This window comes from Cercospora beticola, chromosome 5 (genome assembly GCF_033473495.1).
Source record: "Cercospora beticola chromosome 5, complete sequence".
Taxonomy (NCBI): Eukaryota; Fungi; Ascomycota; class Dothideomycetes; order Mycosphaerellales; family Mycosphaerellaceae; genus Cercospora; species Cercospora beticola.
Window position 1 is genome coordinate 2,839,995 of NC_088939.1, and position 14,737 is coordinate 2,854,731.

At 53.5% G+C, this 14,737-nt stretch overlaps 3 protein-coding genes across 3 annotated transcripts; 2 read left to right on the forward strand and 1 right to left on the reverse strand.

Moving 5' to 3' along the window:
• Nucleotides 1–1,844: 1,844 nt before the first annotated feature.
• Nucleotides 1,845–7,073, forward strand: RHO25_008389 (uncharacterized protein; the record flags this gene model as incomplete). The annotated part of the gene is made up of 4 exons (XM_023600522.2): nucleotides 1,845–2,014; nucleotides 2,067–6,420; nucleotides 6,551–6,816; nucleotides 6,968–7,073. The coding sequence occupies 4 exons, from the start codon at nucleotides 1,845–1,847 to the stop codon at nucleotides 7,071–7,073; spliced, it is 4,896 nt and encodes a 1,631-aa protein (XP_023448900.1).
• A 1,825-nt stretch (nucleotides 7,074–8,898) lies between these two features.
• Nucleotides 8,899–12,085, reverse strand: RHO25_008390 (uncharacterized protein; the record flags this gene model as incomplete). Its single annotated transcript, XM_023600523.2, has 2 exons — nucleotides 8,899–9,051; nucleotides 9,107–12,085. The coding sequence occupies 2 exons, from the start codon at nucleotides 12,083–12,085 to the stop codon at nucleotides 8,899–8,901; spliced, it is 3,132 nt and encodes a 1,043-aa protein (XP_023448903.1).
• Nucleotides 12,086–12,864: 779 nt separating this feature from the next.
• RHO25_008391 (uncharacterized protein) lies at nucleotides 12,865–14,537 on the forward strand (the record flags this gene model as incomplete). Its single annotated transcript, XM_023600524.2, has 2 exons — nucleotides 12,865–12,960; nucleotides 13,011–14,537. The coding sequence occupies 2 exons, from the start codon at nucleotides 12,865–12,867 to the stop codon at nucleotides 14,535–14,537; spliced, it is 1,623 nt and encodes a 540-aa protein (XP_023448904.1).
• Nucleotides 14,538–14,737: the final 200 nt, after the last annotated feature.

Sequence of the window (14,737 nt, forward strand, 5' to 3'; positions counted from 1 at the left end):
GGACTGCAGGACGTTGCAGCGCGGAGGCGTGCGAACCTGGGATATGAAACATAAAACGCGAGTCGCTAGTACATCTCGAGTCCGCAACTGTACGCGATCTGCCAGAGCGCATAGCTCCAGCCTCTTCTTCACGGCACGGCGGTGGCGCTGAAATTTGCGGAAAACCGCTGGACGTACCGAGGATGCGCCATACGAGTCCAGCAGAACCACCTTCGGGATCACGTTTCTAAAGGACCAGCTCCCACTTCGAAATGTACAGAGTGCGGCAAGTTTGCCTGGCCCCAACTACCCTATACAAACCAAGGAGTCGTCAATCCGGAGGTGCAGAGTGCGCACGCACAACCATCTTCAAGGGGGGTTCGCCCTCGGCAATCGCACAGCTGACCATAGACAACCAATTGTTTGGAGAGTGCTATGCTTCTGAAGGTGCACGAAAGACCGAAGGCGACGGCTCGCCCTCAAAGGTCGAAGTCATGAGCTTCTCAATACCTTCTGCTACTCGGCTGCGACGAGTCGTTAACATGGCGCGCACATGTTGTTTTCGAGAAGCTCGCATGCCTAGATGGCATCGAGCGTAAATCAACCTCTTTCAAGCATTGCTCCATCATTTCTTCTGTGGACGCCGTGGCTCATGCTCTTTCTTGTGATTTGCACACTTGCTCTGATCATCTTGTGCGACACGGTCCGTGACCTTTGATCTGTCCATCTGACTGTCGAGTATTTGTATTGGATGCTGCTGGTCGCGGCTTCGCACATGTCGTTCGGATCGCGGCTGTCCATTGTCGCATTGTTATCAGGTGGCACGCATTGTGCATGCGAGTGTGCTGCTGAGACCAGCTGTTCATGCTGTGCGTCCTTATGTGGTACTAGCGTTCCACGAATTGGAGGCGTGATGCTCCAGCTCATACATGAGGATTCATCCCACTGATGTCCAGCCGACCGTGCTTGCGCGCCTGCCTCCTTTTGCCAATGCTTCCAAATGGAAGGGAAGGCTAAGACCAGCGCGCTGGGATGGGGCGCGGTGCATTCGATTAAAGACGACCAGATGAGGTTTCATGGCGGTCGCCCAGCTGCTCGCTTGCTCGTACGCTGCCACAGTGGAGGGAAGCTGTCGAGACGGCGGGCAGACTACTGAAACTATTATGCCCAACGGCGCGCCAGCATGTGATCCGCAACCATCCCCCGTCACACATCTTCGGACAGCTCCCACGGGGGTCACGCTAAATTCGATAGCCTTCCCTTGTCTCCGCCTTACCGCGTGCCTTCGCTTGGCTCCAGGGCTCCAGGCATTGATTGATTGCAGCAGTTTCGTGCAGCAGCTGGGTTGCGCAGCGCACCGATCGGCACCTCCAGCGACCTGCTCTCGGCCCCTTCACCGCTGGTCACAGGCATTTGAGACCCGGCCGGCCATGCTGCTCGCCGCGCAGCTGCTCCACGGCGGCAACGAGGGCCAGCCAAGAGGTCGCCGCTACTCGTGGCCCACTGTAAGGCTGTGGCGCTAGCCATCGAGGTTCCCTGCACGATTCGCTCTGAAAGACTGAAACGGCTGCTCCCAGATGAGCGCTCTCGAACTGGCAACTAAGCACGCCGGGCCCGTGCGTCTGCAAGCAGTATTGGCTTTTCCAACTACTAAGGATACTTTGTCGCTCCTGACATGCAGCAGTCGGAAGCTTGCTGCACGATTTGTGTCAGAACGCGTCCAATTCTCGCCGCTGCTGCCACTCTTTCACGTTGTCCACCTGCGATCTCATCGACAGCCGTGTGGTCGCAATATACTCAGGACTATGGTTGTTCGGCAGCCCCTCATCACGAAATCCTGAGGACCTCGAGCCGGGCTCGCCACAATGGCCAGGAACGTCAGGCATTCGGCCTACACAACACGGGACGTCAGCAGCGAATCCTCCTGCAGTGACGAGGAGGACGATGAGCCTTCAGAGGAGTGCGAAGACGATCGCTGCCGAGGTCCGACGCCGCCAATATGGCATTGTGTAGATTGCGACAGTTCCTACTGCAGGTATGCAAAGAAAGAATATCTGCGCCACGTGCTTTACTGATTCCGCGCAAAGTGAATGTTGGGTGCTGCAAGGACCTCACAAGCCCAAGAAGAAAGGGCGAGATGGAGTCCCGCACGAGAAGACGAGCCCGTTCGTGGTGAAGCGGCTGAAAGGCATATTAAACCCAACCAGAAACCCGGATATGATCCAGAGACTCCACGAAGACGACGAAGCAACGAAATGGTTTGGCGTTTCGAAAGACGCCACCGGGCGGCCCAACTTCGAAGACTATGGTCGATACGCAACTCTGATGTCCAGCATATCGCCAGTCAATATTCAGGATGCCGAGAATCGCTATCCGCAAATTGTATCTTTCATTGGAGTTACTAACGCAGGCAAGTCCACACTGATCAAGATGTTGATCAATCACGATTCGCACAGCAATGCGAATAACGCGGACCTGGCCCAGTTTCCGTCTCCAGTGGTTGGAAGTGTAGTCAATGATGCCCTTCCAACCTCCGGTGATGTGCACCTCTATGCAGATCCCACGAGTCACACTGAGCAACTTCCGATCTTGTACGCCGACTGCGAAGGTTTTGAAGGTGGTGAGCGGGTGCCGCTTGGCGCTCGTGCGAGAAAGCGGCAAAGCTCGCAGTTTGAAGCAGCACCATCTACACATGTGCTCACAAGACCTATCGAATGGGCCAACAACGAGGAGTCACGACAACGAGAATTTGCTGTGACTGCGCTGTACCCCCGCTTGCTTTACACATTCTCGGATTGTGTGGTGTTCGTGCTTCGCAATCCAAAAACGTTTCAATCATCGGTGTTGATGAAGTTACTGGACTGGGGTGCTAGCTCTCTCGAAAAGTCGATCGGTCAGCCTGCGCTTCCCCATTGCATTGTCGCAATCAATGGCACGGATCCCAGCGTGGATGACAAGGAATGGGGCGTAGATTATGCCACACAGAGTCTGCTTCTGTCAGTAAAGACAGCACTGGATCCAGTCGAGGGCGTTCCTAGGTTCCGCGAGCTGGCTGCGTACTGGAGAGGTCTGGGCAAGAATATCTATAATGTCGAGGATCTGATACTACGTTACTACAGCTCTTTCAAGGTCATTCGCATCCCCGCAAAGCCACGATACACGACCATACACGAACAAGTCGGAAAGTTGCAAGGCATCATCAAAAGCAACTGCGAGGAGTCTTTCCGTAACAAACGAAGAGCGCGCATGTTGACCAATGCGGATGAGCTCAACATCTACCTGCAGAGTGGTTTCGATCATTTTACAAGCCATTTGGACATCCCTTTCAATTTCATGCGAATTTCTTTATTGCGAAATCCGATCCCAAATGACTTTGGCGGGCACATCCTTCAGCTGTGCACAACAATTAGCGCGCAGCAGCCCAATCACCAACACGGACGTATAGCGTGGGTGTTCGAAAAGTTGAGCGTAATGCTTGCTTCGTGTGTTCTACTGGATTGTGCTCGCTTTCGAAAAGGCAGAGTCGACGAGCTGTTCTCGAATTATGAACAGTTCTTTGACTGGGCAATGGGAGAATATTTAGAGATGCACTATCCATGCTCTTACATCAGCGCGGACGGGACACGGCAATGTATGCTCGTGAAGGCACGCCACAACGTCAAGGGCCACCAAGACGAACAGGGAATCATTGCAACGGGCGACTACCAAGCTGCATTCGACGCAGAATTCTTACCAAAATGGAAATCACAGCTCACAGCCGCGATTCAGCGCATCGCGAGAGACTTCCAATACGAGCTGGACACCATCTCGGCGGGGGACGAGCCTTCTGTGCCTGAGGAGCGAATCGCTCTGGATTTGCACATTGAATACATTAACCAATTCTTTGAGGCGGTTGGACCTGCATCATCTATGGTCAGCCACGCCACTTGCTTTTGCTGTCTAATGGATGTACCTGAGCATCCATTGCCCTGTGGCCATGTTCTGTGCACAGCATGCATCAAGGCTTATGGCAAGCCAAACAAGTCGATGCTACAAGTATCTTGCTGTCCACTGCACAGAGAATCAACCAATTGGGCCAAGCCAGCGAGCATTCGCTTTAAGCCAGTGGGAGCAGGAGTACGCATCCTGTCACTTGATGGAGGAGGCATTCGAGGCATTGTTCAACTGGAAGTACTGCGGGCGATCGAACAAGCACTCGGTGGCCATCTTCCGGTGCAAGTGTTCTTTGATCTTATTCTTGGCACTGGGACCGGAGGCTTGATCGCCACGGCACTATCCCTCAAGGACCGAACGATCGACTCTATCACAGACATGTTCTCTGCGATGTGCGATCATGCCTTCACGCCGCGATTGAAAGGTGTGCCCGTGATCAGCCAGATCGCGCAAATGTTCGGGAGTGCACCAAAGTACAAAACGAAGCCTCTGCTAGGCGCACTAAAGACAGCTTTCACTGAGGATGATGACCTTTTCGGTGCGCACGACAATACGAGGAACGGCGCTCGCGTTGCGTTGACGTCGACAAGTGCTACTGGCCAAGAAACGATCGTGATCGCTAGCTACCGTCGCCCTGAAGATCCGATACCTGCCTATGCATTCGAGCGCCCGCATGATCCAGACATGGAATTGAAAACATATGAAGCTATTGCCGCTTCGCTCGCAAGCCCTGCATTTTTCAAGCCTTTCGTCTTTCATGGCAAGACCTACCTGGACGGAGGCTTGCGAAGTCCAAATCCTGCATTCATTGCAGACCGAGAACGAAGGCTCATATGGCCTGATCAATTGGAACCTGATGTCTTTCTCTCACTTGGTACTGGACAAAACAGAATCACTATCTTGCAAAAGCTCTCCGATCGGCAGAAGGCTGCATATCCTACTTCCGCGCAAACAGACACGCCGGCTTCACCGACTACGACAAGGGCGAGCGGAAGATGGCGTTCCAAGCGAACAGATGATGTGCTGGAAGCAGAACTTGCCTGGCAGCATTTCCGACAATTTGTTGTCCGCGAGAGAGCTGATGGCAAAGGGCGAAGATTTGTTCGATTTAACCCGGATCTGGACCGCGAGCCACCCTCGGCAGACAGCAAATCCGATCTCCTTTCGTTACAAGTCAATGTGCGTAAACGCCTGCAGACAGCCCACAGACAAGCTGCACTTCGAAACGTTGCGCACAGGCTGGTTGCGTCTTCCTTCTACCTCGAGCTGCAATCAAAGGCGACCGCAGAGAAAAGCGAGCAAGTTTGCTCTGGGGTGATCACCTGCCGCTTCGACGATGGCAGCGCAGAGTTGACGGGTCTAGGTCGTATCATCGAAGAACGACGGACTGATGACTTTGTGCCATACTTCTTGGTCAAGCCAGACATGAACAATGCCGAATCGGCATTTAGGATACCAATATCCCACGCCATCACTGATCTCATGATCTCCAGGGCAGTTTTCGGCCTTCCGAATGTGCAAATTCCGCTGAAGAATGAGAACAATGCGACGTCCATTACACTGTTTTTGACCAAGCATGATGGTCTGGAGCCGGATGGCTTTGCGATCAGTGGATTCCCCAGAGTGCTACTTGGAGAGCCGAAGAATGTGAAACCCAAACGTCCCGTGCGCACGAGCTCTGACCAGTTGCTGAGGCGACCATCCTCTCGCAATCCAAAACTTGACGGCGACTCCATTTCCTTGAATGGAGCTAACGTGCTGCCATCCAATCGCTCGACGCATAGCATGGAGTCGTGGCAGGACTCGCTTCGAGATTCCAACGCCACGAGCATTGAAAAGAAACAGTCACTGGCGAACCTCATCGCCCAACATCAAAGCTCTGGCCCTGGAAGCATCAAAGCACGTACAAACCGATTTTGGACCTACATTGGTAACAATCACATGGCTCAGAACCCCGAAATGTACACGCCAGAAGACCTAGCGAAGCACGGCATAGATGTTTCCGCATTCCCCCGACCACCTTCATCAGCTGGGCCCGAGCCACGAGCCAACACTTCCACTGGATTCCCACCTAATCCATCTCCTGAACCAATTGTTGAAATTCCTACTGAAGAAGTCACTGCTTTGCCCTCTCTGCGCTCCAGATATGCCTTTCCACCGATGTCCGGGATCCCAGAATCGGACGGCGACAGAGACGACCACCACCACCACCAGCCTCAGAACTCAGGTTCACACCCCCTTCAGGCGCTGACACAGCCGACGCAGTCGCAGATAGATCTCAATCCCCAGATACCCACACGAGAAGCCTCAGCAGCCTCAACGCACTCGACCTCGCAATCATCTTCCAATACAACTACAACAGCACAGCGATCCAGCAACACTTCTACCCGACAACACGGAATACCCAGCATGTGCGAGACAGAGTTCGACGAAGACGACGATTGGATCTCGACATACAGCGGGGAAGAAGTGACGCTTGCAGAAGCGCAAGCAAGTCCGCTGGTTCAGGTACGCATCAGAAACGCCAGAAACACCATCGACAGCATCATGAATTTCTACGGCGATGATAACGGCAGCATATATTGAATATACAGTGAAGAATACCAGGGTTAACATTTAATGTCTTCTATCATTATAGTATCCGCCCCAGTTTCCCGTCCGCCAGAGCAGTTGCGGCAAGCTCAACAGCAAGTTCCAACACATGAGTACGACCAACGATGCGCTTCCCGTCGATCACAGCGTCGCCGCCGAGACGAACGGGTACAGCCACGCTAAATCACTACCGCCGCGTCCTCCCGCTCCCGCCTATGCAGATCCGCCACCTCCTATCCCGCCTCGAGCACAGCGATCGAATCCGAATAACCCCTTGGAGACTGTGGTCGCAGGCGCGATGCCTGATCAAAGGTAAGTCTCACTTCGCAGTCCATGCTATCACGCCCACCAGCACTTGCTAGGCTCTCAGCAACACTTCAACTTTACGTCTTGACCCCAGCCGTCTCTGTTCAACGTCGTACAATGGAAACATGCGTGCTAATTGCATTGTTTTATTGCGTAGTACAACATCCGCTCTCGATCGTTGGCTTTCATCACAAAAGAGCCAGTCATCTTTGATACGAAAACAGAACGAACGGCTCAAGGTAGTACATGAGGAAGAGGAATAAATCTTGTACATTGGACGCGTGAGTAGAGGTCTCTTGGTGCTACCTCTTTTATGGGTACTTCAGGTTTCAAAATATTGGGTGGAGCTCTGTTGGTATTCAACTTCGTTTCGCAATCGAGATATGGGTTTACGACTTTCGGAAAAGATCTACGGTTTCTTGGTGATGTATGATAGATCTTTCGGCATGTGAGGAGTAGGATTTGTATACAAGTGCTCTCTGTATGGATCGATCTTGAACACATTGTAGATTCTTCAGTCTGCTGGATTACCTCTCATCGAGTCGAGTCTCCGAATTGGTTGCCTCCGGATATGCGATGTGGCCAGAGTGGATATACCAAGAGCGCGAAGGAAAGAGGCGCAAATTCACCAGGCAGAATATGCTCGCTTTGCTATTCAGCTTGAGCCGCCTCTGCGATCTCGACTCACCTTATGTCTGAGCTGGTTCTATCGTCCATTGACTTCGAAAGCGTCATTTTGCATGGAATCTCCGGCCAGACGGTAACGAGCACTGCAAGTGCGAGTACTCCTCCTATTAGCCTAAGCAAAATTACGCCGGGTAGGGCTTAGGACTAGCAAAGTAATATATAAAGGACCTACCCTATTCCCGCAGATGAACGATCCAGGCGGATCCAGCAAACGTGACACGGCGTTCTCCTTGTCATTGCGGTCGCTCCCTTGACCTAATATAGTGCGACGAAGCTATTGGTAATGCTCGCCGAAAGAGGCCGGTCCAAGGCGGTCGTATTGCCTGCCTGCTGCTTGCACAGTCAGGTTCATGGTAACTCGGTTGAAGTCACATGGTGGTGACGAGTAGGCCCCAACGTATGGTTGTCTATATGAGTTGACGAAAGAGTGTTTGCACTCATGTGCTGCAGGGTGATTGCATTCGCTGCCTTGTCCTGTGAGAACTGAAAGAAGGTAGCCTGTCCTGTAGCGCCTTGTCGTTTGGAGATATGAATTATAGCATCGGCCGGTATAGGGCCATTTTGAACTGTAAAGGAGGCTGCAGTAAGGGTTGTGTTAAATAGACTTGTATAGATATCGTTTACTAGGTTTCCAAGATCGAATATAATTTTCTGCTATGCTCGGAAAAGCGGCAAGAAGCTTGTCATGTCTTTGAGTTAGGTCCAGGTGATGCCATTCTTCGCAGAAAAGAGCTCGATATCAATTCGAAAGCCCAAGTTTTTGGAATCTGAACATCTGGTGGCTCTGACGGAGTACATTCAATGGAGACACGGTGGACTCAATATTTTCTTTCCGTCTTCATTTAAGATCTCAGCTCCTCGCCATCCGATCATCCGTTGGCACGCAGACTACAATGCCAGCAGAGATAAGAGGAGATCGAACAACCTCTCTGTGAGGCTACATCCTTGGAACTCCTCGTCTTCTTCGTATTCGTTGGCTCTGAGAGCTTGCTGCGAATTGGGGATACTGGACATGTCAGTGATGTTTCTGAAGCACTTTGAACACCCACACCTCCAGTTTCTGCAAATCTGTTAGCATTGAAACCCGGTTTCGATGGAGAGACTGGCCTCGGGATCACATCCCCATCGGAATTCGAAAGCCTAGATTCCCGCCTTCTGACCCTTCGTTGGCAGGCAAGCGATCGATCAGACAGAGAGCGGCCTAGGTGAACTGCTGGCTCTGCTGCATTAGATCAATCATGAACCTCACAATCTTACTACTCGACGCCTCACAACACATCATTCGGGCGGAAGCACAAACGGGGAGACAAAGTGTGTTAGCGTAACCTTTCCATTCTCATCACTACGTAAACTACCCAGCGCCCCCCAGGGCGCGCCAAAGAGGCAGGTAGGCAGGCAGGCCTACAGGCGGACGAGGCTGGTGGCGAGCCTCTGCAGCATGTCCGCTGCCACCTTCGTCTTCTCGTGAGCCGTTTCGGCCTGCTCGGCCGCCTGCTTTGCCGCCAAGGCAAATTTCTCTGCCTCTTTGGCGTTCGCCACCGCCTCTCTGAGGATCTACATGCAGGTTAGCTTGGTACAGGGAGATGAATGGAGAAAGATAGGCACATACGTGAGCGAAGTTCATCATCCTCGCCTTGCTCGTTGGCGAGCTCTGCAGCCGAGCCTTCTCCTCCAGCTTCTCCGCCAGAGTCTTCACGTCGTCAGACTCGCCATCTAGTGGCGCGGAGGTGGTGTCGTTGGCCGGAGAAGCGGCGGCTGGCTCTGGCTGCTCGGCCTCGAGCAGAGTTGGCGGCGATGGGGGGCCCGGGGCCACTTGAAGCTGGTGCGGCTTCTTCTCTTTCTTGTGCGAGAAGAAGCCGGCCACCTTGGCCAGCACCGTGCGGCTTTTGCTTCGTGCGCGTGGCCCCATGGGGTTGCCCGGAGCCCGTGGGGTGCGCGTCGAGGGCGAGGCTTTGGCAGCTGATGCTGCAGTCATCCGCGCGAAGCCGCCACGCCCGCCGATATCCTCTCGAGCACGCTTCACGTTTCTCACGGGCTCTGGCTGGTACGGCGTGGTGATGCCAAGTGTCGGCGAAGAGTGGCGGCTGGCGGAGGCAGAAGGGTGAGCAGCTCTGGTACTCGGGATGCGATCGGCTGATGGGAATCCAATCGAGGTCTGCGGCTCCCTCGGTGAGTCTCCAGAGGAGCTTGCCATGCCTGACGGCGTACTGTCCGACCATTTGCTCGGGATATTTGGGGCTGGGTAGTCTCCATATCCAGGCTCGTTCTTCGATGCAGCTTGAGCTTCTTCCTCTTGTACTTTCTGCTGGCGTGCCTCAATCTGCTCACTGCCAACGGAGTCTTGCTCCACGTATTTTTGGGCTACTGTAGCCGCGGCGATAAAGCTGTCGCTTGGTCGGACATAGCTGGGTGTATGTACAGTAGGGGTCAGAGTTTGCAATAGACGATTGTCATTGGTGAATTGGCGTGTAGGTCTGCGATGGCCTTCCAGTTGAGATAGCGTGTGTGTGTGTTGATCCTTAGTCTCACAGTCGAGTTCGGTCTGCTCTTCCTTCATTACAGCATCGTTCTGGTCATCAACAACGTTCAGTTCCTCTTCGATCTCAGTCTTTGCATCTGCGATATACTTCCTTGGCGTTGGTGAGAGGTGGGTAGAACAGTTCTTGAAGTCCGGCAGAGATGGAATGGTCGCAAGTTGGTCGGTATGACGGCTTGTAGAAGGAGGCAAGTGCTTGGTTCGTGGTATGTTTGGTGAGTACGACATGAAGGGTTCATCATCATCGGTATTCTCCTCACCGGGCGTGAGATTCGCCATACTGCTTGATCTTGGCAGGGACGGTGAGCTGACAGGCGTGACAAGGTCCTCTTCATCTGCTGAACTCGCACCGGTGGTATAGGCGGGAGTACTACTTCCGCTGTGATCACGAGTGCGGTATTTGCGAATGCGTCGAGGCAGAGATGGAGAGTCCTCGCTAGCAGTGCTGCCGTTGGTGTTTGTGCGCTGGATATGATGCTGCAGCTCGCGGCTGGTGACGGCGAATGCACTGGGTGATGTTGAGTATAGACCGCTCAGTGATGGACTACTCTGTGTAGGCTGTTCCGATGCGACGTCTAGGCCTTGCGAATTGACACGCACTGGTCTGCTCTTGTATTCAAATCTTGGGATACGCGATGCGGTCTTCTGCTGTCGAGCATTTGCGGCGAAACTTGGCGACTCAGCTAAGAGATTGGGAGACTTGGACATTGGTCGTGAAAAGTTGGCCGGCGGTGTGTTGCGCTTGTGTGCTTCGTACTCGGAGGTCAACATCTCGTTGGCAAAATCGGGCAGTGTTGGAAGTTGAGGTAGGGGTTTCTCAGTCGATGACCGGAGATCGTCGAAGCTGTGAGATGCTGCCAGAGACTGATCGCGAGAAGGATAGATACCCTGTGGTGCTGGATCTTCGCGGGTAGACTTCTGGGAAGTGTCCTCCAGGAATGATGCCGTTCCACTCCGAGCGTCAATGTCCATAGCCTCGTCCGCAGTAACGAATGACAAGTGCGAAGTGCGATCGGTCAATGCAGAGGTTCTGCCAACGACATGGTCCACCAAAGTCCTAGAGCTGGGTTGTGCACTGCGGTGACTGTGACTGATTGACACCATGCGTGGAATAGAGCTTGGCGTGACCCTGGCGTTTGCGTCGAACTGATGTGGTGCGCTGAAGGACCGTGGGGTAAGTGCTGGCCAATCGTGAGCATCGCCATCGGCATCCGTAATGATCTGCAAGGGCTGCTCACTGGCATCGATCAGAGTTCGGCCGTCCTTTGAAGGACTGGGTGTAGACGCGAGAGTAGCGACCGGGCGCGGCGGAAGCGGCTTTGCTGATACTGGACCTGAAGGCGACGGGCGCGGAAGCTGGTTGCTCACCCCGGTGTCGGAGATGGACTTATTGACACGAGCGCCCCATCTGGTGGTCGGAATAGTCGTGATGGGATAACTGACGTCGGGGCGTGGGAGTCTTGAAATCGAGGTTGAGGACGGCCGGCGGGTGGGAATTGGAGCGCGCCTCGTGGTGGCCGGCGAAGGCCGAGTGGAGGATGCATATGTGCCTGCGAGTAGTCGAGTCGATGGTGGCGACGCTCTGAGGCTAAGCTGGCTACGCGACGGTGCTGTGGCACTGAGACTTAATCCACTAGTTAGTGTTCTGTTGCTGCCCGTCGAGTCACGTCGCGACAACGAGCTGCCATGGCAATCTGGCAGTGGCATGGCAATTGGATCTGGTTCGGCAGGCGAAGATATCTTGTCTGGTGGCGGGCTGCTGGCGCGAGCGGGCACACGTTCTGGTAGAGTGGATGATTGCACCTCGTCTGGCGACAGGCTGGCGCGGCGGTCTTGCTCTGACTCGGCAGTCGGCGGCATCTTGTCTGGGGAGGACATCGGTAGTGTCTTGAATCGCAGTGACGCTGCAGGCGAGGGGGAGCCTTTCAATGGAGAGTGTCTGGTCCAATGTGGTGAAAGCTCAGGCGGCACGTCTTGCGAGGGGAAGGTGAAGTTGTAAAATCTCGATGGAGGGGCGGCGGCGGTGCGAACTTCTTTTGTGTCTGTGCTCATGTTTTGACGCAACTTGAGCTCTTGACGACCGTTTCTGCAGCTCCTGTAGCGACCTGCAGCTGGCGAACGCCCGCCACTTCGACTTCCAACGGGCATTTCACTTTGCGCTTTCCAGCACGTTCTTGGGCATAGTCTTCGAAATGCGAACGAGTGCAGACGAAGAAGAGATGTAGAGAGATTGAAAAGGGAGAGTCGCACAGTCTCATCGTCCTCGCTCTCCACGTGTTGTGGCGGCATCTTGCGTTTGTGCCAAACGCGGCAGCTGCATTGTGAAGGCCGGCCGGTGATGGCGGGTGCCTACAGCAGCTTGAGGCAGCGTAATTCTGTCAGCTACGCACTCAGGAGTACTCCTTATAACTGTTGCCCTGCGCTAGCAAGCCTCAAGTGCAGTCCTATGTTGCGCTTTCGACTTCAAATGCTATTGGCGCGTTCGGGATCTCTCGTGCTGCCGGGATCCTTTTGGCAGTGTTTGCACCGCAGCACGTATGTGTGCGTCCAATTCATCGTTATGATGGATACGCGATCGAAGGCGCGATGCTATGTTATGTCTGATGCAATTTGCGAGCGCGAAGCTACGTGAAGTCGCGGTGAAAGTCGAAGTGAAGTTGTTTCTTGGCGCGGCATTTGCAGGGATGTGTGCAACGGCGCCAGCGGCAAGGATCCGCGCTTTCCTCCTGCCGACGCCGACCCAAATCTCTTCCATCAACGACACGTTCCCTTACCTTCTTTTTTCATTCGTGCTATCGACAACTTCAGGCTCGAGTCTTGGCAACAGCAGAATGACACCCGAGTACAAGGCGGAAAAGGAAGCTTCGGTCTCGTTCCTGGGAGGTGGCGGAATATGGGAAATTAATCATGTTGCCCTGGTGGCTCCCGTACGACTCCTGGTTGCATGGATTTAAAAACCTACTGACGGATAATGCAGGCCGCCGCCTTTCTGTGGGCCATGCTGCAGACTCGACAAAACTTCTTCAAACAATACACCCTTGCCGCAGCATTCTCCGACTTCCTAATTCAATGCGGTTCCATTCTGTTCGCTACGACCGTCTATGCTGGAGCTCCACAGGTTCTCAATGGCTTACTCATCCTCCCAGCCGTTGCAGCTTTTCTGCAACCTAGCCCAGAAGTCAAAAAGGCGGCCAAGCCTCCTTCAAAAGTTGCTGGCAAGGACGATTCTTCAGATGACAAGACCGCCGACGATAAAAATCCATTACCTGTGAAGCCCTTCATCACGGCTTATCGCGGTGCCATGATGATCATCACATGTTCCAGTATCCTAGCTGTTGATTTCCCAATCTTCCCACGACGCTTCGCGAAGACAGAATCGTTCGGTACATCACTCATGGATATGGGCGTTGGCTCATTCGTCTTCGCAGCTGGTATTGTCGCTGCACGGCAACAACTCAAAGAGGACAACGAGGCGTCGCGATCACTGGTGAAGCGTCTGAAATCTGCGCTTAGGCACTCTCTACCACTGGCGGTTCTGGGCTTTGTTCGACTTCTGAGTGTCAAGAAGCTCGACTACGCGGAACATGTGAGCGAATATGGCGTTCACTGGAACTTTTTCTTCACACTGGCGCTTCTTTCGCCAGCGATAGCCATCTTGCAGCCGGTACTACGACTAACCCAGTATGTTGGTGGCTACAACATATTTGCGTTCGTGCTCGCAATCTGCTACGAACTCATACTCTTCTGCGTACCGGACATGAAGGTCTACATCATTCTCTCAGAAAGGAAACCAGGCGATTGGCTGTCGCAGAACAGAGAAGGCGTCTTCTCCTTTATCGGCTATTTGGCCATCTTCATTGCTGGCATGGGCGCTGGTGTTAACATCTTGCCCAGGGATCCAGAGCCTGGCGCGAAGAAGCTGCCTGAGAAGGACCCTCTCGACGCAGACGAAGAGTGGTTGGCCACCGTTCTTGGCGCGGCCGAGAACGAGGGCGAGAAGAAGGATGCGGCACCTCCACCAATCAAAATGCCTCAGCTCAAGCCAGAATGGCCCAAGTCAACGCTGCCCCGACTAGGTGCCTTGTTCTTCATGTGGTTCATCTTCTCCACGTGGGCGATGTGGAGATATGGCCCTCGCCTGTTTGTTTCACGGCGTATGGCAAATCTTGCATATGTTTGTTGGGTATGCGCATTCAACTATGGACAGCTTCTTCTGTTCAACGTCATTGAAGCTGGCATGTTCCCCAATCTGTACAATGCGAAAACGAAGGAGGCAGAGCAAACACGGATTCGTGAGGCGACTAGCCCAGTGATGCGTGCCTACAACCGCAACGGTTTGGCCATCTTTCTGCTGGCCAACCTTCTCACTGGACTGGTCAACATGACCATGCCGACCATTCACATGGCAGACGTACCTGCTATGACTGTGTTGGTGAGCTACATGGCTGTCCTGACTGGAGTCGCTCTAGTGTTGGACCGGTACGACATCTCGATCAAATTATAGCATGTAGTATAGCATTGTACCATAATTTGTTCAAAGCTAGATCAAGCACCAAGCTTATTACTCTGCAATAGCAACAACGGACCTTTTAGCCTCCTCTGGTTCTGCCTCAAAGGCTCTCGTAGGCCCATTCGTCTTGCCGGATGTCTTAAACCCGATAGAACAGAAACAATGAGACGCGGACACCGAAGTGACAGGGGAAC